Source organism: Takifugu flavidus, chromosome 11 (genome assembly GCF_003711565.1).
Source record: "Takifugu flavidus isolate HTHZ2018 chromosome 11, ASM371156v2, whole genome shotgun sequence".
NCBI lineage: Eukaryota > Metazoa > Chordata > Actinopteri > Tetraodontiformes > Tetraodontidae > Takifugu > Takifugu flavidus.
In genome coordinates, this window is record NC_079530.1 from 1,870,711 (window position 1) to 1,896,267 (window position 25,557).

Here is a 25,557-nt window from a genome sequence, read left to right on the forward strand (position 1 = left end):
GCATTCTGTCTGTCTGGGTGTGACCACTGCTGACTCAGCTCTGCAGATCTTTAACGCTGACTCATCAATGCCAACGTCAGTGGTGGAGGATGGGAGGATCTCTGCAGTTTAATATCAGAGGGATAAATGTTTATGGCTCACCGCTGCTGATGGAAGCACCGGGGGGTCTGGGATAGAGCAGTGAGTAGGTGATGCGGTCTCCATTCGGGTCCTGAGTCATAAACTGAATGTTGACCGTGGAGTTGACCTTACAGTGGATCACTGTGGGCTCTGTGACTATGGGAGGCATGTTACCTGGTGGATGACAATCACACCAATAAGTACAAGCAGATAAGTACAGGTAAATGACAAAACCACAAGGATTTCTCCAAATTTCTCTTACTGTGGATCAGAGCCAGCTCTTTAAATCTTTGCCTGGCTTCCAGAGTGTGCAGACCTAGTTCAGAGCTGCCAGTCGCTATAGTGTCATGGATACACTGCATGTTGCTTTTACAAGTTCTCCTCAGCTCGTCCATCTGAGCAGGACTCACACTGCTCAGTATGCTTGTAGTAGAGATGGGTTCCAGTGGAACCAGTGGTGATGGAGATAGCAGCAGACTTTCTGGGACTGGAACCGCCCCTGTACAAAAACCAAGGACAAATCATTGGTGACAGTAGCAATGGCATGAAATGGTGACGCAGTCACTCAAGCGTGCCCTGGCTCTTCCCCGGGGTCTCCTCCCTGCCTGATATGCCTGAAAGACCACCTGAGGGATGCATTCAGGGGCATCCGTTACAGATATCCACCACCTCAGCTAGCCCTTCTCAATGTGGAGGATCTATTCCAAGCTCCTCCTGGGTCACAGAGCTCTTTACCCTATCTTTTTCCTATCGTTTTCATCTTGGTTGATTCTGATTTCTTATTCAGAAAAAACACCACGTTTAATACTATGTTTTCACATTGCTGTAACTAAAAAGACCAAGTTACGAAAGTAAATAACAATAACAAGACCTTCTCGATTCCCTATCTATTCTGTTTTACTAAATTAATGCTCCGTGATAGTTTAATAAACTTTCATATACGCTAATGTCAGTCAGAATGTTTTGAGATCCACTCACACGACAGGCCAAAATTGTGCAGTCTCTCCTCTGAGGGAGGGTTGAGGTCCGATGAGAGGACGATTCGACCATCGGACATGAGGAAATCGTCAGAGCGGTTGGAGCTCCACAGACCCAAGAGACCCACAGTGCGATTGTAGAAGGTCTGAGGAACCTCCACCATGGCTGCCAGCTGATTGTGGCCAGCAGCTCGCCACACCATCACATGGAGACCACCAGCATACACAGCTGCACAATGATCCAGCGCTGTGCAGCGCACAGCAAAGTCCTTCACGCCCATGAACACGACACCTGAAAGGACAATAGTAATGAGATTCTGTATGTACTGGTTATTCTTTTAATCTCTCTATCCTCATATCCAAAGGTCAATCACTCTTAATGGCTCCCAGATGTGTATTATTTTCTTTACCAACTTTGACTGGGGCCTCGACACCATCAACAAACACCTGCAGCCTGTCTGCTTTTGTTGCACACCTCCATTCAATCTGAAAAGAAGTACAACATTGTTTCGTGGTTTTTACTGTCTTTTTTGACAATATAAAAATTAAATTTCCGTACCCAGCATGCTGATTTTAATTAGTTTTATGTCCTGTCTTACCTTTCCAATGCCCTGATGGAAGGCAGCCATGCGTACCATCTCTGGGACCTTTGCCTCTGTGTGCCGTTTGTCAGTTTGTCCTTGTAGGGTGAAGATGTTTGAGCCAGAGCTGGAGGAGAGACGCAGTATCACAAATTCTCCCAGTGCCTTAAAGGAGTAGTCTGTTCCATCGAACGTGGTGAAATGGAGACTGCCGTAGACCATCGCTGAAGGTGAGACATAATCAAGTGAGGAGTTTTTAAATGAAATAGTAAAAGGCTTTCATGAAGTAATGAGTTTTTATTATCACCTGTACGAAAATACAGAGAACAGCTGCTTACCTACACCCTGCGTTGCCACCTTGGCTGGGGCGTAGCCATGATGAAAGGTCCAGCTGTGACCTTGGCAACGGTCGAGTGGCCTTTTGTTGAGGTAAAGGTGGCAGAGAGGAGACTCAATGCAGCACCACTGAAATGGCAGGAGATCTCCATCTGGAGTGGTGTGGTCAATAAAAGTCAAATTAGAGTTTTAAAACACACTGCCCTGGAAAGGTAAGATCATCCAGCTAAGAACAACCAATGCTAGTTTACTCTTACGCTGTAACCTCTAGGCCTGCTTAAAGATTCACAGTTCATGATGAGCTTTGGCAAACGCGCTGCTGGAGGACAGCTAACACAACTTGACTATACAATAAAAGGGTACACATCAATGTACAAGAAACAGCTGTTACATTCCATAAAATTATATAGAATAATTAGTTAAACATCTGTTCTTATCCTGAGGTATTCTAAACTCTGACCCAAACCCAGAAATGGTTTTAGTCATAGCTGAGGCCCAAAAGTACGTCTCTTTCCCAACAGAAAGCCCTCTTATGTAAGTTATGTGAATGAGAGTAAGATGACACGCCGTCTTTTGATACGTGGCACAACATGCGCTTGATGTCAGTGAAACAGTTCTAATATCAATATTTGGTGATGGTAAGAAGGTTGATCAGTGATCATTGTTAAACTGGATACTGGTGAAGGTTCAGGACCAGCACAGGATACACCATGCTGAGATCATATACATAGCAAGAAGTAAAAATATCCATAATATCTATTATAATGATATGAAAAGTGATGAAACTGAGGGGAGATAAAAGACAAATTGGAAAGACTACTTTGAATACTTTGCCACTATGATTTTCTGAATGTTTTTGTCCGAGGACAACTGGCACGTCCATTATAAAAGTATAAGTTAATATACATTTAGATGTGAGCATAGACAAAGTACGTATATACACAGTAATAATATGCCTTCTATATTTTCTTTATCATCATTTTGAAAACCAGACAATAGAAAAAGAAGTCAAGCCCGAGCAAAAGTGGTTGATAGTGGGCACGTACCAATATGTTTCTGCATGTTGTGTTCCAAGAAGTAGCGTTCACTGTACCCAGCCAATAATGGGCCATCCGGTTCATACGCACACCTCTTCCCCGAGCCATGACTGTTTGACAGGACCGACTTAAAGACATGTCCACCTGTGCCCCCCCAACGCTGTCCCCTCAGGGTCTTCACCCTGGGACCTGGATCTGTGGTGTCCTGCATGAATGACAGGTCCTCCAGAGCCTGAGAGAGGGTGCATGGACAAGTGAACAGGTCCTCTGCCCACAGAGTGGGGAGAGGCTCCGTCATGGCCCATGTCTGACACCTCATACCAGGATCCACATTAGACCCTCCTGAGCCGGTCAAATTGTACACCAGCTGACCAAACTTGCCCATGTTTCCTTTCCTTTGTTGGGGTCTGTATCTGCCCCCGGGCCCATAGAGGTTATCGGTGGGCACAGTGGGCTCTATATGCTGTGATTTTCCATCCGTATATCCAATGATAGCATCATGGTAGAGCCTCTGGCCTGGACCCCAACCCATTTCCCCGTACCGCAGTAAGGCAAATGAACGCACGCCGTCTGTGGTCAGGACACACTGGAAAGTGTTGGTCTGTAATCAAAAAATTAGCAAAGATTTGGATTTAAACCAGGTGGGAATTAATTATTTCCAGATTTTTTTAGGTATGAATCTGCATTAATGAAATGAATGCTTTTCAGCTTATACAATAAAGTTTTCACCTCTGAGGAGTTGATCTTATGGTAGAATACAGGCACGACATGGTCCCAGGTGATAATGAGGATCCAGGAAGGTGTGAAGGCAGGTCTACCTTTTTGCATCTCAAAGTTTGTCACTTCATCTGTTGTACGGTTGAACACCGCCTGGGAGTACACGTCTGATCTATCGAGCTTGTGGTACTCCTGAATGAAGAAGAAGGGAGGGTCCAGTAATATAGACCGCAAGTATGACACAACATATTTGTGTAAATCCGATCTATCTAACCTGATACAACAACCGCCCATCCCCATGGGTGAGATCAACATCATCCCAAAATGCTGCCAACAGAGTAACATCTCTGTCGCCAGGGAAACCGTTGGCAAAGGGGGCCGGGAAGAGGTACTGTTCATTCTCACTGACAGACTGAAATTGGACAAGTCCATTATCTGAAAACTGGTGCAAAGGGAGAGAAGAGGGTAACTGTGACACTCATTTGATAAACTTATAGTGGCAGTATTTTATCCAAAACCAGTGTCTATTTCTGAGTTCATTTTATACTTTGAGCCAACATACCGCAAAAAGTAAGAAAGGGAGAAGACAGAGACTCACGTATATTCTATTATACAATTTCCCCCTGAAAGGGAAATCTATTGGTGGTGTGATATATGGAGAGTTTCCATCTTCAGTGTTTATCTGCACTTCTGAATCACCAACATCCTCTCCAAAGGGGTACAGGTTACTTTCTAGTAGAGGACAAAAGACAGCTGTTATACATCTAAAATATACCCATGCATTGGTCATGGCATATGGTTAGGATGAAAGCTATATGGTTAACAAGGGGTCAAATTTCAAAGCGTACTGTCATAAGTTAATTTTTAAAACTGAGATTGACACATGTTGCATCATATAAGTGAATCCTGTGCATCATTACATAGATGATTGGTGTTAGAATGGGCTCAGTGTGAATAATCCACACTGTTTAACGAGCTGTGACATCACTATTTTGTGTGCTGCTGCAAAACAGGGATAGTATAAATGTGTGCTGAACGTTGAGTCGAGGATATCATCAGAAAGGTAAGGACCACTGGACAGGACATTTTGATGAACAATGGATTAAAAACTTCCGAGTATTACAAATGTTAAAACATTGCTGCATAGATGCACCAGTGAAATTGTAATAAATCACAACAGACAGCTACAGTTAGGTAGTCATCAACTCAGATGCTTAAAAATGACTTTGCTAACCATTCCAAATCATCATTCCACATTCTGAGCTGTTCCTGGGACAGGAACAGCTATATGACCCTGGCAGGTTGGTGCAGAGCATTGATCCAGCACATATTGTTGGTGACACACACTCATCCAAGTCCACACATCCAAGTCTTCCGCAATCTTCGTGATTGGTGAGGGTCCAACCCTGACCACAAGAGCACTCAAAACTCCCAACAGAGTTAGAGCAAGTTGTTGTAGGGTGACAATGGCGATTAGCCTGTTGGCATTCATTTAAGTCTACACAAAGTGGCCCGATGCTTATGAAACCAGGGTTACACATGCATAGATATGATCCCGGGCTGTTATAACAGAGGGCCTGATGGTGGCATGGATTGCTGAGTGCATTGCACTCATCCACATCGTTGCACCACGAACCATTTCCTGCGAATCCCAGAGGACAGCGACATGAATAAGAACCAGGGGCGTTCCAGCAGTATGCCAAGAGGTGACATGGTGAGGTCTCACATTCATTAGTGTCAACACATGCCTGTTCTTCCTCATGGAACCCAGAAGGACATGAACATTCATAACCTCCAGGCAGGTTAGCGCACACCTGGTCAAAGCGGCAAGTGATGTTGTCCTTACATTCATCGATATCCCCACAGCCATCGATAGTAGCTTCATACCCAGGAGAACAGAGGCAAAAGAAAGATCCCGCTGTGTTGTTACACAGTGCATTTTCAGGGCAAGGGTTCTGGTCCAGATCATGACACTCATCCACATCCTGACACTGTGTTCCATTCAGAATAAAGCCGTTGTTACAGGGGCATGAATAGGATCCGGGGATATTGATGCACGTTGAATTGGGCTGACAGACTGAGACTGTAAAGTTTAGGGGGACTCTGCATTCATCTACATCCTCACACTCTGTTCCATTACTCCAAAATCCTGTAAAGCAGTCACAATAATAAGAACCCACAGTATTTATACATGTGCCGTTGGTGCAAAGCCCCTCCACAACACTACACTCATCCACATCCAGGCACAATTCCCCCACTCCGGAAAAGCCGTTATCACACACACAAATGTAGCTCCCGTTGGTGTTGGTACACATGCTGTGTTCAGGGCAGGTGGAGTTGATTTGGCATTCGTTGATATCCTCACAGTAACTGTTGTTAGCTTGATATCCATCCCAGCATTTACAGGCAAAAGATCCAACAGTGTTCAGGCAGTTGGAGAAATCAGGGCACTGGCTGAGGCCATAGTCGCATTCATCCACATCCAAACACAGGGAGCTATTACCAGAGAAACCTAAGTCACAGATACATTCATAACTCCCCTCTGTGTTAGTACAGGTACTATTGGCAGGACAGCTAAAGTTACCAGTCTGACATTCATTCAAGTCCTCACAATGTGTCCCATTGTCTTGAAAGCCTTCCCAACAGTCACAAAAATAGGAGCCATTAGTGTTGAAGCAGTAGGAGAAAGCAAGGCAGACTTGTGGTTGGCTGCACTCATCCACATCCAGACATTCGGTGCCACTTCCTTCATAACCACCGACACACTGGCAGTAAAAGGAGTCCTGCTGTCGGTGGCATCGGGCAAGAGAGTGGCAGGTGATGCTGGCATTTAGGCAAACGTCTTCTCTTACGCAGGTACCCACATCGTACACTACGCCCAGGATGCAGGAACACATGTAGGAACCAGGGGTATTGCTGCAGATCATGTTCACGCCACAAGTTGTCCTTAGCTGACATTCGTCGACATCTTCACACACAAATCCGTCACCCCGGTATCCATCTTGGCATTGGCAGGTGTAAGATCCATTCGTGTTGTGACACAGCGCCTGAGCACTACAGTTGTGGGGCAGGCTGGAGTTCTGCTCGCATTCGTTCACATCGTGGCAGTCAAAGCCGTTTCCATCCATGCCAGGTGGACAGGCACAGATAAAGGTTCCAGGTGTGTTTGTGCAGCTGGCCACTGGATGGCATCCACCATTTTGGACTTGGCATTCATCAAAGTCTATAAATTTATCCAAAATGGAACAGTGTCAGGGACATGACCCCCAAATGGTGCTACAAGAAACTCAAAGGAGAGTCCACACATGGGAGAACAACCAGCAATGGTTTAACAAATGGTTTTAAAGCATAAACCGATACTCACCAGAACAGTTCTTTCCGTCACCTGTGAAACCACTAAGACAGAAGCAGGAATGGCTGCCAATTGTGTTGACACACTGGGAAAACTCACTGCACTCCTGCTTCCCTGTCGCACACTCGTTCACATCTAGGGCAAGGATGGACAAAAAAAAGAGAAAGTCATGAGAAAGAAAGAAGGAAGCACGAAAACAGGAATCACAAAATTGATAATTACCAATTTGTGCTTTGTCTTAGTTACAGATTTCAAAATTTAAAAAACTGACATTTTACTGTTTGGGAAACACAATGATATGAACACAAATGATAAGGAATATTTTTAGGTAATATCTAAATACAGGCCTCTTCTCAAATCTCCCAAACCGTAGAATGGTCTGATTTGTAACATCTGATTTGTTATATTTAGTTCACTCAGTTCAGATATTGAGTTTAGACTATACAAGACAAAAATGTAGTGACTTTCCACTTAAAGTGACTTTGATTTTGAAGCTTTAAATGATTACTGAAAACCATGTCCTGTCTTTACATTGATCGGGGACCGATCTCTACACTTTATTTCTGAAACGGTGTTTGAGTTTGAATATTATCGCAGTTCTTCTTGACGGCACTGCCACAATACTGAGAATCAGAAGTGAGTCAGTTAGAGAGAAAGAACTGAGATTTACCCAAACACTTTGTGCCGTTGAGAGAGTAGCCTTTCCTGCAGGCACAAGCAAATGATCCGGGGATATTGATGCACTCTGTCTCCTTTTCGGGACAAATGTTTTCCATCTGACACTCATCTATGTCTGAGCAAGTTATCCCATCACCTATGTAACCATGGTCGCACACACACTGGTATTCCGCCGGTGACTGGTGGCACAAACCATGGCGGTGGCAGGCAGGCTCGCACAAGGAAGTGGGCGGCACACAGGTGTCGTTGTCAGCCAACGTACCGTTCAAACATGAACAGACATGAGCGCCAGGGGAGTTGACACATTTTGAGAACGATGGACATTTGGTTTCTGGGAGAGCACATTCATCTACATCCTCACAGGCGAAGCCATTGCCGTTGAAACCCTCTTGACAGGAGCAAAAGTAGCCCCCAATGAAGTTGGCGCACAAGGCCCGTGAGTGACATGTACCCTCAGCGGAACACTCGTCTATATCTTCACACTGGGTGCCGTTTCCTGAAAATCCTCTCTTGCAGGTGCAAGTGTGGGACCCAATGGTGTTGAGGCACGAGGCGTTGACGTGACAAGGGTTGGTTTTACACTCATCCATGTCAACACACTCCATGTTGTTGGCCAGCCGATAGTACCCGAGCTGGCAGGAGCACTCGAAAGACCCATCGATGTTCTTGCACTCTTCATTAACTCCACACGGATTGTTCTGTTCTTTACACTCATCAATATCTTGGCAAAAGGTCTTGTTAACCAAGATGAATCCTGATGGACACAGACAATAGAAGGAACCCTGGTTGTTGACACACGTAGCTCTGTTTCCGCATCCTCCATTAGCCACCAGACACTCGTTGACATCATTGCATTGAAACACCCCATCTCCAGAGTATCCCACCTGACAGGTGCAGTTGTATGAGCCAGGGATGTTAATGCACAGGGCATTTGAGTGGCACTGTTCAGCCAGTGAGCACTCGTCCACATCCTTACAGGTGAAGCCATCTCCCCTGTACCCTGCAGTGCACTGGCAGGAAAAAGATCCGGGTGAGTTGGTGCAGGCTGCGAAGCGACTGCAGCGGCCTGCTTTACACTCGTCTAAGTCGTGGCACATGGAGTTATTAAAGATGAAACCGGTGCCACAGTCGCAGTAATATGATCCTCCAGTGTTTACACAAGTAGTAGTAGAAGGGCAAATGTTGGGGGTAGCACATTCATTAATGTCTTCACATTGTCTCCCATCACCAATAAAACCTTCCAGACAAGAGCACTCGTAACTCCCGAGCCGGTTTATACAAGCAGCATCGGGGTCGCACTGATTGTCTTCATTGCATTCGTTAATGTCCGCACACGTCAGTCCATTTCCGATAAAACCTTCATTACAAGTGCACAGATATGAGCCCATGGTATTGACGCAGTCTGCGTACAGGCTGCAGATGTTGCCGGCACATTCGTCGATGTCCACGCAGCTCTGCCCGTTACTTTCAAAGCCGCTGCTGCACGTGCAGCGGTAGCTACCGGGCAGGTTTTTACAGCCTTTGTAGCCCAGTGAGGAGGAACACAAATAAGGAGTCTCTGAACATTCATCTATGTCGAGGCACAGGTAGTTCCCGTTTCCCTTGTAGCCAGCATTACAGGTGCACACGTATGAGCCGGGGTTGTTGGTGCAAGTGGCGTTCCAGTGGCAGATTTTTTGGTTATTGCATTCGTTGACATCAGCACACTCGAAACCATCGCCGCTGAAGCCAACTTTACATTTGCAAAGCCGGCTGCCCTCGCGGTTGGTGCAGAGGGCATTGGCGTGGCAACCTCCATTATCTTTTTGGCACTCGTTAATGTCCTGGCACTCGGCGCCATCTCCGATGTATCCACTGAGACAGAAACAGCTGTAGCTGCCAAGGGTGTTGTTGCAGCGGGCCTTTGGGTGACAGCTGTGTAGGCCGCTCAGACACTCGTCGATGTCACTGCACAGCAAGCCGTCACCTTGGTAACCCATGCGGCACGCACAGGTGAAGTTGTTTTTAACCTTTATGCACTCGGCCTGAGGGTGGCACTTACTGCCCGCTGTCTCACAGTCTTTTGGGTCAGCAACTAAAGTGGACGGAAAGGTTGAGAATTACATAAAATCGGGAAAATTCCGCACAGTTTTGTTTTTGTGGTTTGTGTTTGTGTCTTTACCAGCACAGCAGCAATCCAGCACTGCAAGTCCACTTATCACCCACAGGAGTGAAAACCTGTCAAGAAAATAATGATAAGAATTGTGCAGGACTGCTTCTGGAACGCCTCTGAACAAGGACACGTTTCAGTTTTTATAGCAAAAATAAAATAGTCAATGTCTACTAAAAAATGTTGTATGTTTAATAGTCGTATTTACATTAAAAATGTTACATCGTTACATTAATATTTTACTCATAGAGCATCACATTAAGTCTCCACTGTGGTAAGAGGCAGACTGCAGGGTGACACCCCAGTCTTATATCACTACACGCAACAATAGATGGTGTATATTCTTACAGGTGCTGTAACACCACCTAAACAGGTCCGAGTACCATCCTGTACAATGCCTCCATAGAAGAGTATTTGGGTTTTTTAAATACTTACAATATTAGTTATACTGTATATTTACTTTAATGTTATATTATATATGGTAGCTTTGCAAGGAGTACAGCAAGCACGTTTATCACTAATAGCCGTTAGCATTTTAAATCAGATCAACTAAATGTCATAGGTTAAACAGTGTCTATAAACTAAATTTAACACCTTTTTTGAAGAGTTAGGGCTGTAGTGAATCAGAAACATTATTCATCCTGGGATTGGCAATCTCTCAAATGACCATTTTTACATTCTTTATAATAAAATCTGAAATTATTATAAAAATGTTCTACGTTTGGATTGACTTGTTCTTTTCCAATGCTAACACATTAGCTTTAGCGAAACTTGAGTGATCTGACTGAAGGACGATATTTATTTCTGCAGCTGTACAATGTTTGGCCAACATTTTGCCTCTGATGGTATCCAATAATTAAGATAAAAAGGCATTAAAACAGAGGGACAACTTGGCAAGTTATCACACAGTGATTTGAACAGATCCATAAAGCCAGCAAACATCTGCTCCCTGAGACCTTTTGAAGTTCTGCAGTCATGAAATTGATTCCTACTGAATGAACTGGATGAATAAATAAATAATTCAGAATGCAGCGTTCTGAATGAGAAATGTCACCTGAAAGGTGATTTTCACTCACCGCATATTTCCCCGTCTCCTTGCGAACTCTCCTTCTCTGGACTTCTTCCTTTCTTGTTATGAGAAAGGGTTTTTTCTCCACCTCTGTCATGACTTCTCTCCCCCTGAGACTTCCGGACAATGGAGCTGCTTCCCACACCATGATGCCCTGACACGTTAAACCTCTGGGAAGAGGAACACCCATTTTTCCCTGCTAATGTGTCAGCCGCCACAATAAGTGAACTAGTCCCTCAAGGCTTTATTTGTCCTTCACATTGTCAGAAAGAAGGAGTCATAGGCCAAAAGAGGGGGTTTGTGAAAAGGCAAAAAAAGGCATTTGACCTTGATGTATTTTTTTTTTCACTCTGACTGTAGAAACATCCTGTTTCCAAAAATGTAAAGTAGTGACTTGATTTAGTAATAACTGAGGATGTGGGTCACAATTCTTAACCTTAATATTTAGGTTTAGGCACCAACATATTCTTTCAAAATGAGGACATTTTTGGGAAGTGGGGACATTTTGGTTGGTCCTGTTTCAGGGTTAAGACCTGGTTTTAAGGTTGAGTTTAGATCTGGGTTTAGGGCAGGGTTAGATCCAAGGTTAGGGTTAGAGGGGAATGCATTATGCCTATGAAAGTCCTCACAAAGATACAAGTACAAGTGTGTGTTTGGATTTATTAAAATGATACTTTATTATATTATTATATGATTCACACTCAGAGCCATTAGCCCGACAGCCTCACAGCCTTCACCCTCCCAGGTTCAGGGAAATGATGGTGACTATTTATCTTCACCACACAGTGTCAGTATATCCTGCAAGTTTGCTCCAATGCAACAGCCGTGCATGACAACAGCTTTTTTGACGCTGGTAAACGCCTCTTTTGCAACTAATGTAATTAATGAACATTTATATAAATGACCAGCATATCAATGGTTAAACATTGTTTAATCATGGCCTTATTGGTGGTTTTGCCCTCTGTTACTGGTGCATTCTGCTCCTGGATCTTTGTAAGTAGTAGTTGTATTTTATTTAAGTTTTTGCATGAATTATTTTAGAAATGTTTTATTTCTTCTTTAATCCTGCTTTATTTCACATCAGCCCTTTTGTAAAATACTTTAAGAAAAAAAACAAAGGTAAAGCTATGGTAAAGCGTGTTTGAGTTTGCTAGCTTATTGGTGGATAAATGGCTAAGTGTCACTAGGAAATGTTTAGCTAGGAGCACTTGTTCAAATTATTCAACATTAAAGTTTTTCTTTTCCATGTTCGTTGTGAAATCTGTTTTTCCTCTTCTCTTTATTTCCCATAAACGAATGATCGTCCTCTCCCCTCGGTGGCCCAGTGATGGTTTATCCTGGAACTTCCTCCTTTGTGGGATACTGTGCCGTGTTTACGTGTTGTTTGGGGTTAGGGTTAACCCTGCCACATGACCAGCTCTGGGACTCTGGGTGTGTGAAACGTCTTAAACTCCAGAATCCTGGAGACCAAGGTGCTCTTTGGACCCTTCAGTGCAGCCCAATTGTTCACTTAGATTTCCACACACTCAAAATCTGTGCTTTTGTTTCACAATACCTTCACCAGCACATCCCCATCTACCCTGTTAATAGAATAAACACACATGACCCCCTTTTGCAGCTTGTGAGCAGCATTGTTCTCCCCATCCAAGCTCGGGTGCTCAGTCACCTTTGGGTTCTGCACAGTCTCTGATTTACCTGTATCTTCCTGGGGTGCATGCTGGGTAGACCTGAGGTGCTTACTCAGCAGCTCAGCATCTGGGGCCGTCTCCTCCCTCGGAGTGTCTGACGTTCTCCAGTCTTCCTTCTTCCTGGTGTGAAGTGTAAAGTCCTTAAGTCTTGGGAACGGCCTTTAGCCGTGGCTGACTTTTTTACAGCTTCTTAATGATTTAGAATTGCACGTAGGATCCCAAAGTATTTGAGATTCTCCTTAATCCAGATGATTTGAGACTATCCAACTGTATGTATCTGTGGGATGGATCTCAGCATTGGTGCTGTAGATCATGGTCTCAGTCTCTTGGATTACACAATGTTAGCTATCAAAGAATGTCACAACTAATCTAAGTATTATAGGTGATTGTGACTGACGAAGCCTCGTAGGTGAGACAAGTTTCTGTCAGCCAGACAGAAACTCCACTAAACTTAAATGGAATCAAGAATAAATACACACAATGAGACTAAACACAATTTTGTCCATACAAACAATTTTGTGTCATGTTATTAATTAACATATTGTTGAGATTGTTCATTCAGTCACTGATACATTAGGCGCTTTACTAATTTTTTTAAGCTGCATTTAATTTAACAATTTTACAGTGTAAAAGTTGTTTTTTTAAAAATGGTACTCTTGTTATCCAAATTCTTTACATTTCAGAATTGTTGGAATTGTTTAGTTTTTTTTTAAACCTGTGCCATTCCAGTGTTTCACAAACACAACCTGCAGAGGTGACTCAGCAGCGTCCTCCAGCAGAGGTGACTCAAAGATTCTCGGCTATAGCATTTTTAAATCCTCTGCTGGTTTCTGTCTGGGAGGCTCCCATGACGTCATCCAGGCTCCGTGTTTCACAATATTTACTCATATGTTGCTGGAATGTCGCTGCATGATGATGGTTTTTGAGCTCTATAGAAACGTAAAACATAGAAAACTAATAAAATAAAATGGAAGGCCTGAATACTCAAATGAAGGTTTGCTACAATGTAAAGAACAATACAAAAACACTCTATAGGGATTACAGACACAGGTTTAACTAGAAAAAAAAGAAAAGCTGAAACTCGCTATTCTGATTCATTTTCATACTTGTGTTAATGAATACAAAAACAACTACACTGCAACAAAGCCAAAGTTCATTTTTCAAAACACATAATTTCATGGGTAATTTCTATATAACTTATGTGTCGATTTCTTTTGACACGATAGTCAAAGTTAGGGTTAGGTGTTGTACAGTTATATATGTAGGCTAAGTTCATTTAGTTCATTTTAGAGTTTTGAATGTCAGAACACATCTCACATATTTATATTTGTTAAATGATTGGTATAACTTCCAGTCTCAGGTGTTTATTTACAAAAGTTTCGATTAATTACACAACGATCCTACTGGCTGGAATTTATTGTTAAAATAAGAGAAACAAAAACATGACAAGTGACAGTAAGAACGCGAGAGGCCAAATATGGTCATAGCGGATGTCAGGTGTGTTGTGTTTGTTCGTGAACGCGCCCGTCCAACTTCCGTCCAAACGGGTTTGACGAGGACACACCTGCGGGAGTAAAAGGGAGCGCTTGGAGCTCGGACGCCATTCTTGTCCGTGTGTGACTTCGGAACCGGACCGATAGAACCTTTGCTTCGGTCGTTTTGCTCGATTTTAATCATGAAAATGTGGATTTTGCTCGTTCTCGCCAGCTTCGCGTTGGAAGCTTCAGCTCAGAGCTGTAAGTAGTTTCTTCCATTTTAGTTGATAAAACTGTCTTTACACCATTGAAGCTTTATTTGTAAAAGTTCAACTTCACTTTAGCTACAGTATTTTAGAGACGCTTGCAGCGTGCGCCTTTTTCGCACCTCGTTCCGCGAGCCCCACTCGCGATATTTTCACGCCTCGTTGCTTAATAAATCCCGGTCTTTGGCGTTAATGGTGTTTTGATCGATGAGCTGCCTCCGTGTCTGTGTTTTCTGAGTTGTAAAGTGAGTAGTTGCCGGGTGGGGGGTGGGAGCCCTCCTCCTCCCGCTCTCTGTCTGGAGAAACCAACGCCCAGGTGTTGGATGAACCTGTTCGTCCACCGGTCCCGTTTATGGGCCTGTTCAGCGCTTATATCTGCCTACCGTGATAGCACACTTGATGGCTAAGTTAATTTAGAATTGCTAGAGTGAAATTGTGACTTTCCTTTAAAAAAACAAAAAAAAATACTACATTTGTGTGCCCAGGTTCCTGTGAAACCATGAAGTGGGCCACTTGCGATGGAACTCCGTGCTCCTGTTCTGTTTTGGTGGATGATAATGTCAAGCAAACGCTAGACTGCGACAAATGTAAGTGTGACAAGAAAGATTTGTATAAATAACACCCCCCAATTTCAGCTCCTCATGACATGTTTTTCCACCACCTTAGTGATCCCCAAATGCTTCCTAATGAAGGCAGAGATGTATCAAGCCAGGAAGTACCCAGGCATGCGTATTATTGGAGGAAAGCCGGTTGAGACCGCCTTTGTGGACAACGATGGCATCTATGACCCAGACTGTGAGAATGATGGCAAATTCAGGGCCAAGCAGTGCAACAACACCGACGAGTGCTGGTGTGTCAACAGCGCCGGCGTGCGGCGAACTGACAAGGGCGACAAGGACCTGAAGTGTGAGAAACTCGTGGAGACGCAGTGAGTAGTTTATCCCGAGGATTGGGGCGTTGGGGCAACTGCAGCACCGACTTATTTTCGTTTCCTTCCAGCTTTATCCGGCTGCAGCTCACGCACAAACCAACGCCAGACCCGGTTAAGGCCGCGGATCTGAAAACGTAAGTATTCATTTCAAATTGTCAACATCGACACCGAAGGAACTTTGCAGTGATAAATTCCTCCCTCGCCGCAGTGCCATCGCTGAGGCCATTAACAAGCGCTACAAAAACTTCAGCAAGGACCTGGTGAAGGAAGTTCAGGTAAGTGGGAAGAGTTGAGCCATATTTTTCTTTGCTAAAACCAGATTGTAAAACTCTGACCCCCTTCTGCAGTACGACCCAGATGCCCGAATGATTGTGGTGGATGTGAAGAAAGAAATTGGCGATCGCACGGTTGACCTGACCCAGATGGCCTACTACATGGAGAAAGATGTACGGGATCAATGCTCCAAATTCGCACAGAGCCCACCGCGTTCTCAAGACTAAACTGGTGCGCTGTTCCCTTTCTGTCCTACAGGTGAAAGTTCTGCCTCTGTTCAAGAACCAGGTGAAGTTTGAGCCCAAGGTGGGAGACCAGATCCTTGATATGGAGAACATCCTGGTGTATTACGTGGACGAGGAAGCCCCGACTTTTACCATGAAGAACCTGTCTGGTGGAATCATTGCCGTCATTGTGGTGGTGGTGCTGGCCGTGGTTATTGGTCTAGTGGTCCTGGTAAGCATGCTGAATATCGCGCTTTGTGTCGGTGCATCTTCTGCTTTAGCCAACCCCATTAACTTCCTGTTTTCTCCGCAGTTTTTCCTCAACAAGCGAGGCAAAAAGAGGTACAACAAAACTCAGGTAAGGCCGGTCTGTTCGTCCCATCTTGCGTGTGACAAAAGTTGAGGTTCTGATAATGTGACGTTTTTATTCCCCAACAGCAAAGAGAGATGGAGGCCATGTAAAGTCCTTGTTCTCGCTGCCCTCTGCTCCTACGTCGTCATCACAGACTGTCTACTTGTGTTGGGAGTGTGCCATTTTAACTGAGGAATAGGAACAATCGCTTGTTTTGTTGTTGGCTTGCTGTCGGCACTGCCGACATGTGCCGTTGGTGCAAAGCCCCTCTACAACACTACACTCATCCATATCCAGGCACAATTCCCCCACTCCGGAAAAGCCGTTATCACACACACAAATGTAGCTCCCGTTGGTGTTGGTACACATGCTGTGTTCAGGGCAGGTGGAGTTGATTTGGCATTCGTTGATATCCTCACAGTAACTGTTGTTAGATTGATATCCATCCCAGCAGAGATGGATCCCGCTGTGTTGTTACACAGTGCATTTTCAGGGCAAGGGTTCTGGTCCAGATCATGACACTCATCCACATCCTGACACTGTGTTCCATTCAGAATAAAGCCGTTGTTACAGGGGCATGAATAGGATCCGGGGATATTGATGCACGTTGAATTGGGCTGACAGACTGAGACTGTAAAGTTTAGGGGGACTCTGCATTCATCTACATCCTCACACTCTGTTCCATTACTCCAAAATCCTGTAAAGCAGTCACAATAATAAGAACCCACAGTATTTATACATGTGCCGTTGGTGCAAAGCCCCTCCACAACACTACACTCATCCACATCCAGGCACAATTCCCCCACTCCGGAAAAGCCGTTATCACACACACAAATGTAGCTCCCGTTGGTGTTGGTACACATGCTGTGTTCAGGGCAGGTGGAGTTGATTTGGCATTCGTTGATATCCTCACAGTAACTGTTGTTAGCTTGATATCCATCCCAGCATTTACAGGCAAAAGATCCAACAGTGTTCAGGCAGTTGGAGAAATCAGGGCACTGGCTGAGGCCATAGTCGCATTCATCCACATCCAAACACAGGGAGCTATTACCAGAGAAACCTAAGTCACAGATACATTCATAACTCCCCTCTGTGTTAGTACAGGTACCGTATTTTCACGACTATAAGGCGCACCTAAAAGCCTAGAATTTTCTAAAAAATCTACGGTGCGCCTTTTAACCCGGAGCGCCTTTTGTATGGATTACGGTAATATTGGTTAATCGCGGCTACCGTAGTCAGTAGGCGTGGCCGAGGTAACAGCAGTAAATTCAGTCCCAAACCATTTCTGTCTGTAAAGACCCCAAAATGGCTCCTTGCAAGAGACGCGCTTACGACGCAGAGTTCAAACTGAAGGCTATCAGTCACGCAGTTGAACACGGAAATAGAGCAGCGGCAAGAGAATTTAACGTGAACGAATCAATGGTGCGGAAGTGGAGGAAGCAACAAGACGACCTGCGCCAGGTAAAGAAGACTCAATGGAGCTTCCGAGGAAACAAAGCAAGAAGTGGATTAACAAAGGAACTCCAGCCGCTAGATATTGGTGTCAACGGGGCATTCAAAACTAGACTGCGAACTGCGTGGGAGCGGTAGATGACGAACGGCGAACACACGTTCACCAAGACGGGGAGACGGCGCCGAGCGTCATACGTCACTATCTGCCAGTGGATCATAAATGCCTGGGCATCGACCGTGGTCCGAGCTTTCGGGAAGGCAGGGATTGTCACTGAAATGCCAGACAACACCAGCGACACCGACTTTGACGAGACGGAGCTGGCCATGTTGGACGCCGTATTCGCACAACTGTTCAATTCGGACACCGAAGAAGAAGAATTCGAGGGATTCCTGGATGAGGAATGAACTGATAAAGTGATCTTTACGTGTTTCTTTTGTGTGTTTACAATTTAACAAGGCTGGTCATACTGTGAATATGGAAATTACCGTTTGAACAACGTTGTTATATTGCTATTGCTTGCTATTGCTATCGCTTTGCACTACTTCGAGAGTTCGAGTTACCATATATTGTTTGCACTAACATTTGATTTACCGCAACGGTACTACGTGATAAAAATGTTGCACTAAATCGAAGATTTATTAAACTCCACTATCCACTTGTGATAAAAATGTTGCACTGCCTGTTATAACTCGCTGTTATTAAACGAACTGTATTACGCGAAAACACTACGTCACTTGGGAAAAATAATACAGCTAAATAAAACAGCTGTTTATTCGTTTTGGGAGTGAATAGAGTTGTGAGAACGACGGTTTGTATTCTATTAATAAAGTTTGACTGACTTATCTGACTGTTTTATTGACATTCCTTTTAGCGCAGCTTGATCTAGTGAACGCGTCATGAAACCACAGGCGCTACGCAGTTTCTATGCTATGCGCCTTATAACACGGTGCGCCCTGTGTATGAAAATATTTCTAAAATAGGCTGTTAATTGAAGGTGCGCCCTATAATACGGCGCGCCTTATGGTTGTGAAAATACGGTACTATTGGCAGGACAGCTAAAGTTACCAGTCTGACATTCATTCAAGTCCTGACAATGTGTCCCATTGTCTTGAAAGCCTTCCCAACAGTCACAAAAATAGGAGCCATTAGTGTTGAAGCAGTAGGAGAAAGCAAGGCAGACTTGTGGTTGGCTGCACTCATCCACATCCAGACATTCGGTGCCACTTCCTTCATAACCACCGACACATTGGCAGTAAAAGGAGTCCTGCTGTCGGTGGCATCGGGCAAGAGAGTGGCAGGTGATGCTGGCATTTAGGCAAACGTCTTCTCTTACGCAGGTACCCACATCGTACACTACGCCCAGGATGCAGGAACACATGTAGGAACCAGGGGTATTGCTGCAGATCATGTTCACGCCACAAGTTGTCCTTAGCTGACATTCATCGACATCTTCACACACAAATCCGTCACCCCGGTATCCATCTTGGCATTGGCAGGTGTAAGATCCATTCGTGTTGTGACACAACGCCTGAGCACTACAGTTGTGGGGCAGGCTGGAGTTCTGCTCGCATTCGTTCACATCGTGGCAGTCAAAGCCGTTTCCATCCATGCCAGGTGGACACGCACAGATAAAGGTTCCAGGTGTGTTTGTGCAGCTGGCCACTGGATGGCATCCACCATTTTGGACTTGGCATTCATCAAAGTCTATAAATTTATCCAAAATGGAACAGTGTCAGGGACATGACCCCTAAATGGTGCTACAAGAAACTCAAAGGAGAGTCCACACATGGGAGAACAACCAGCAATGGTTTAACAAATGGTTTTAAAGCATAAACCGATACTCACCAGAACAGTTCTTTCCGTCACCTGTGAAACCACTAAGACAGAAGCAGGAATGGCTGCCAATTGTGTTGACACACTGGGAAAACTCACTGCACTCCTGCTGCCCTGTCGCACACTCGTTCACATCTAGGGCAAGGATGGACAAAAAAAAGAGAGTCATGAGAAAGAAAGAAGGAAGCACGGAAACAGGAATCACAAAATTGATAATTACCAATTTGTGCTTTGTCTTAGTTACATATTTCAAAATTTAAAAAACTGACATTTTGCTGTTTGGGAAACACAATGATATGAACACAAATGATAAGGAATATTTTTAGGTAATATCTAAATACAGGCCTCTTCTCAAATCTCCCAAACCGTAGAATGGTCTGATTTGTAACATCTTAGTTCACTCAGTTCAGATATTGAGTTTAGACTATACAAGACAAAAATGTAGTGACTTTCCACTTAAAGTGACTTTTATTTTGAAGCTTTAAATGATTACTGAAAACCATGTCCTGTTTTTACATTGATCGGGGCCCGATCTCCACACCTAATTTCTGAAACCGTGTTTGAGTTTGAATATTATTGCAGTTCTTCTTGACGGCACTGCCACAATACTGAGAATCAGAAGTGAGTCAGTTAGAGAGAAAGAACTGAGATTTACCCAAACACTTTGTGCCGTTGAGAGAGTAGCCTTTCCTGCAGGCACAAGCAAATGATCCGGGGATATTGATGCACTCTGTCTCCTTTTCAGGACAAATGTTTTCCATCTGACACTCATCTATGTCTGAGCAAGTTATCCCATCACCTATGTAACCATGGTTGCACACACACTGGTATTCCGCCGGTGACTGGTGGCACAAACCATGGCGGTGGCAGGCAGGCTCGCACAAGGAACTGGGCGGCACACAGGTGTCGTTGTCAGCCAACGTATCGTTCAAACATGAACAGACATGACCGCCAGGGGAGTTGACACATTTTGAGAACGATGGACATTTGGTTTCTGGGAGAGCACATTCATCCACATCCTCACAGGCGAAGCCATTGCCGTTGAAACCCTCTTGACAGGAGCAAAAGTAGCCCCCAATGAAGTTGGCGCACAAGGCCCGTGAGTGACATGTACCCTCAGCGGAACACTCGTCTATATCTTCACACTGGGTGCCGTTTCCTGAAAATCCTCTCTTGCAGGTGCAAGTGTGGGACCCAATGGTGTTGAGGCACGAGGCGTTAACATGACAAGGGTTGGTTTTACACTCATCCATGTCAACACACTCCATGTTGTTGGCCAGGCGATAGTACCCGAGCTGGCAGGAGCACTCGAAAGACCCATCGATGTTCTTGCACTCTTCATTAACTCCACACGGATTGTTCTGTTCTTTACACTCATCAATATCTTGGCAAAAGGTCTTGTTAACCAAGATGAATCCTGATGGACACAGACAATAGAAGGAACCCTGGTTGTTGACACACGTAGCTCTGTTTCCGCATCCTCCATTAGCCACCAGACACTCGTTGACATCATTGCATTGAAACACCCCATCTCCAGAGTATCCCACCTGACAGGTGCAGTTGTATGAGCCAGGGATGTTAATGCACAGGGCATTTGAGTGGCACTGTTCAGCCAGTGAGCACTCGTCCACATCCTTACAGGTGAAGCCGTCTCCCCTGTACCCTGCAGTGCACTGGCAGGAAAAAGATCCGGGTGAGTTGGTGCAGGCTGCGAAGCGACTGCAGCGGCCTGCTTTACACTCGTCTAAGTCGTGGCACATGGAGTTATTAAAGATGAAACCGGTGCCACAGTCACAGTAATATGATCCTCCAGTGTTTACACAAGTAGTAGTAGAAGGGCAAATGTTGGGGGTAGCACATTCATTAATGTCTTCACATTGTCTCCCATCACCAATAAAACCTTCCAGACAAGAGCACTCGTAACTCCCGAGCCGGTTTATACAAGCAGCATCGGGGTCGCACTGATTGTCTTCATTGCATTCGTTAATGTCCGCACACGTCAGTCCATTTCCGATAAAACCTTCATTACAAGTGCACAGATATGAGCCCATGGTATTGACGCAGTCTGCGTACAGGCTGCAGATGTTGCCGGCACATTCGTCGATGTCCACGCAGCTCTGCCCGTTACTTTCAAAGCCGCTGCTGCACGTGCAGCGGTAGCTACCGGGCAGGTTTTTACAGCCTTTGTAGCCCAGTGAGGAGGAACACAAATAAGGAGTCTCTGAACATTCATCTATGTCGAGGCACAGGTAGTTCCCGTTTCCCTTGTAGCCAGCATTACAGGTGCACACGTATGAGCCGGGGTTGTTGGTGCAAGTGGCGTTCCAGTGGCAGATTTTTTGGTTGTTGCATTCGTTGACATCAGCACACTCGAAACCATCGCCGGCTGCCCTCGCAGTTGGTGCAGAGGGCGTTGGCGTGGCAACCTCCATTATCTTTTTGGCACTCGTTAATGTCCTGGCACTCGGCGCCATCTCCGATGTATCCACTGAGACAGAAACAGCTGTAGCTGCCAAGGGTGTTGTTGCAGCGGGCCTTTGGGTGACAGCTGTGTAGGCCGCTCAGACACTCGTCGATGTCACTGCACAGCAAGCCGTCACCTTGGTAACCCATGCGGCACGCACAGGTGAAGTTGTTTTTAACCTTTATGCACAGCAGCAATCCAGCACTGCAAATCCACTTATCACCCACAGGAGTGAAAACCTGTCAAGAAAATAATGATAAGAATTGTGCAGGACTGCTTCTGGAACACCTCTGAACAAGGACACGTTTCAGTTTTTATAGCAAAAATAAAATAGTCAATGTCTACTAAAAAATGTTGTATGTTTAATAGTCGTATTTACATAAAAATGTTACATCATTATTAATATTTTACTCATAGAGCATCACATTAAGTCTCCACTGTGGTAAGAGGCAGACTGCAGGGTGACACCCCAGTCTTATATCACTACACGCAACAATAGATGGTGTATATCTTACAGGTGCTGTAACACCACCTAAACAGGTCCGAGTACCATCCTGTACAATGCCTCCATAGAAGAGTATTTGTTTTTTTTTAAATACTTACAATATTAGTTATACTGTATATTTACTTTAATGTTATATTATATATGGTAGCTTTGCAAGGAGTACAGCAAGCACGTTTATCACTAATAGCCGTTAGCATTTTAAATCAGATCAACTAAATGTCATAGGTTAAACAGTGTCTATAAACTAAATGTAACACCTTTTTTGAAGAGTTAGGGCTGTAGTGAATCAGAAACATTATTCATCCTGGGATTGGTAATCTCTCAATTACCATTTTTACATTCTTTATAATAAAATCTGAAATTATTAAAAAATGTTCTATGTTTGGATTGACTTGTTCTTTTCCAATGCTAACACATTAGCTTTAGCGAAACTTGAGTGATCTGACTTAAGGACAATATTCATTTCTGCAACTGTACAATGTTTGGCCAACATTTTGCCTCTGATGGTATCCAATAATTAAGATAAAAAGGCATTAAAACAGAGGAACAACTTGGTAAGTTATCACACAGTAATTTGAACAGATCCATAAAGCCAGCAAACATCTGCTCCCTGAGACCTTTTGAAGTTCTGCAGTCATGAAATTGATTCCTACTGAATGAAATGGATGAATAAATAAATAATTCAGAATGCAGCGTTCTGAATGAGAAATGTCACCTGAAAGGTGATTTTCACTCACCGCATATTTCCCCGTCTCCTGGCGAACTCTCCTTCTCTGGACTTCTTCCTATCTTGTTATGAGAAGGGTTTTTTTCTCCACCTCTGTCATGACTTCTCTTCCCCTGAGACTTCCGGACAATGGAGCTGCTTCCCACACCATGATGCCCTGACACGTTAAACCTCTGGGAAGAGGAACACCCATTTTTCCCTGCTAATGTGTCAGCCGCCACAATAAGTGAACTAGTCCCTCAAGGCTTTATTTGTCCTCACACATTGTCAGAAAGAAGGAGTCATAGGCCAAAAGAGGGGGTTTGTGAAAAGGCAAAAAAAGGCATTTGACCTTGATGTATTTTTTTTTCACTCTGACTGTAGAAACACCTGTTTCCAAAATGTAAAGTAGTGACTTGATTTAGTAATAACTCTGAGGATGTGGGTCACAATTCTTAACCTTAATATTTAGGTTTAGGCACCAACATATTCTTTCAAAATGAGGACATTTTTGGGAAGTGGGGACATTTTGGTTGGTCCTGTTTCAGGGTTAAGACCTGGTTTTAAGGTTGAGTTTAGATCTGGGTTTAGGGCAGGGTTAGATCCAAGGTTAGGGTTAGAGGGGAATGCATTATGCCTATGAAAGTCCTCACAAAGATACAAGTACAAGTGTGTGTTTGGATTTATTAAAATGATACTTTATTATATTATTATATGATTCACACTCAGAGCCATTAGCCCGACAGCCTCACAGCCTTCACCCTCCCAGGTTCAGGGAAATGATGGTGACTATTTATCTTCACCACACAGTGTCAGTATATCCTGCAAGTTCGCTCCAATGCAACAGCCGTGCATGACAACAGCTTTTTTGACGCTGGTAAACGCCTCTATTGCAACTAATGTAATTAATGAACATTTATTATTTTATTTAGGTTTTTGCATGAATTATTTTAGAAATGTTTTATTTCTTCTTTAATCCTGCTTTATTTCACGTCAGCTGTTTTGTAAAATACTTCTTTTTTTTTTTTAAAAAAAGGTAAAGCCATGGTAAAGTGTGTTTGAGTTTGCTAGCTTATTGGTGGCACTAGAAAATGTTTAGCTAGGAGCACTTGTTCAAGTTATTCAACATTAAAGTTTTTCTTTTCCATGTTCGTTGTGAAATCTGTTTTTCCTCTTCTCTTTATTTCCCATAAACGAATGATCGTCCTCTCCCCTCGGTGGCCCAGTGACGGTTTATACTGGAACTTCCTCCTTTGTGGGATACTGTGCCGTGTTTACGTGTTGTTCGGGGTTAGGGTTAACCCTGCCACATGACCAGCTCTGGGACTCTGGGTGTGTGAAACGTCTTAAACTCCAGAATCCTGGAGACCACGGTGCTCTTTGGACCCTTCAGTGCAGCCCAATTGTTCACTTAGATTTCCACACACTCAAAATCTGTGCTTTTGTTTCACAATACCTTCACCAGCACATCCCCATCTACCCTGTTAATAGAATAAACACACATGACCCCCTTTTGCAGCTCGTGAGCAGCATTGTTCTCCCCATCCAAGCTCAGGTGCTCAGTCACCTTTGGGTTCTGCACAGTCTCTGATTTACCTGTATCTTCCTGGGGTGCATGCTGGGTAGACCTGAGGTGCTTACTCAGCAGCTCAGCATCTGGGGCCGTCTCCTCCCTCGGAGTGTCTGACGTTCTCCACTCTTCCTTCTTCCTGGTGTGAAGTGTAAAGTCCTTAAGTCTTGGGAACGGCCTTTAGCTGTGGCTGACTTTTTTACAGCTTCTTAATGATTTAGAATTGCACGTAGGATCCCAAAGTATTTGAGATTCTCCTTAATCCAGATGATTTGAGACTATCCAACTGTATGTATCTGTGGGATGGATCTCAGCATTGGTGCTGTAGATCATGGTCTCAGTCTCTTGGATTACACAATGTTAGCTATCAAAGAATGTCACAACTAATCTAAGTATTATAGGTGATTGTGACTGACGAAGCCTCGTAGGTGAGACAAGTTTCTGTCAGCCAGACAGAAACTCCACTAAACTTAAATGGAATCAAGAATAAATACACACAATGAGACTAAACACAATTTTGTCCATACAAACAATTTTGTGTCATGTTATTAATTAGCATATTGTTGCGATTCTTCATTCAGTCACTGATACATTAGGCGCTTTACTATTTGTTTTAAGCTGCGTTTAATTTAACAATTTTACAGTGTAAAAGTTGTTTTTTTAAAAAAATGGTACTCTTGTTATCCAAATTCTTTACATTTCAGAATTGTTGGCATTGTTGTTGTTGTTTTTTTAAAACCTGTGCCATTCCAGTGTTTCAGAAACAACCTGCAGAGGTGACTCAGGAGCGTCCTCCAGCAG

At 44.1% G+C, this 25,557-nt stretch overlaps 6 protein-coding genes across 6 annotated transcripts; 1 reads left to right on the forward strand and 5 right to left on the reverse strand.

Annotated features, from left to right (window-relative positions):
- Positions 1–130: 130 nt before the first annotated feature.
- Positions 131–4,558, reverse strand: si:ch73-105b23.6 (mucin-4). The gene is made up of 10 exons (XM_057048290.1): positions 4,544–4,558; positions 4,043–4,180; positions 3,781–3,960; positions 3,061–3,652; positions 2,017–2,166; positions 1,697–1,902; positions 1,508–1,583; positions 1,099–1,389; positions 383–619; positions 131–294 (listed from the first exon to the last, which is right to left on the reverse strand). The coding sequence occupies exons 1-10, from the start codon at positions 4,556–4,558 to the stop codon at positions 131–133; spliced, it is 2,049 nt and encodes a 682-aa protein (XP_056904270.1).
- A 439-nt stretch (positions 4,559–4,997) lies between these two features.
- LOC130534264 (latent-transforming growth factor beta-binding protein 2-like) lies at positions 4,998–6,897 on the reverse strand. Its single transcript, XM_057048291.1, has one exon. It carries the CDS (start codon positions 6,894–6,896, stop codon positions 4,998–5,000), a length of 1,899 nt encoding a protein of 632 aa, XP_056904271.1. The 5' UTR covers position 6,897.
- An 864-nt stretch (positions 6,898–7,761) lies between these two features.
- Positions 7,762–9,846, reverse strand: LOC130534265 (fibrillin-2-like). Its single transcript, XM_057048292.1, has one exon. The coding sequence runs from the start codon at positions 9,775–9,777 to the stop codon at positions 7,762–7,764; it is 2,016 nt and encodes a 671-aa protein (XP_056904272.1). The 5' UTR covers positions 9,778–9,846.
- Positions 9,847–14,279: 4,433 nt separating this feature from the next.
- Positions 14,280–16,462, forward strand: LOC130533864 (tumor-associated calcium signal transducer 2-like). The gene is made up of 9 exons (XM_057047591.1): positions 14,280–14,440; positions 14,931–15,032; positions 15,112–15,373; positions 15,445–15,510; positions 15,585–15,651; positions 15,724–15,822; positions 15,908–16,105; positions 16,187–16,231; positions 16,312–16,462. The coding sequence occupies exons 1-9, from the start codon at positions 14,380–14,382 to the stop codon at positions 16,333–16,335; spliced, it is 924 nt and encodes a 307-aa protein (XP_056903571.1). The 5' UTR covers positions 14,280–14,379; the 3' UTR covers positions 16,336–16,462.
- A 3,144-nt stretch (positions 16,463–19,606) lies between these two features.
- LOC130534266 (fibulin-1-like) lies at positions 19,607–21,571 on the reverse strand. The gene is made up of 3 exons (XM_057048293.1): positions 20,456–21,571; positions 20,028–20,119; positions 19,607–19,646 (listed from the first exon to the last, which is right to left on the reverse strand). Exons 1-3 carry the CDS (start codon positions 21,560–21,562, stop codon positions 19,607–19,609), a joined length of 1,239 nt encoding a protein of 412 aa, XP_056904273.1. The 5' UTR covers positions 21,563–21,571.
- Positions 21,572–21,574: 3 nt separating this feature from the next.
- On the reverse strand, positions 21,575–22,798 carry LOC130534267 (EGF-containing fibulin-like extracellular matrix protein 2; the record flags this gene model as incomplete). Its single annotated transcript, XM_057048294.1, has 1 exon — positions 21,575–22,798. A coding segment is annotated over exon 1 (411 nt), but the record flags the coding sequence as incomplete, so codon positions are not given.
- Positions 22,799–25,557: the final 2,759 nt, after the last annotated feature.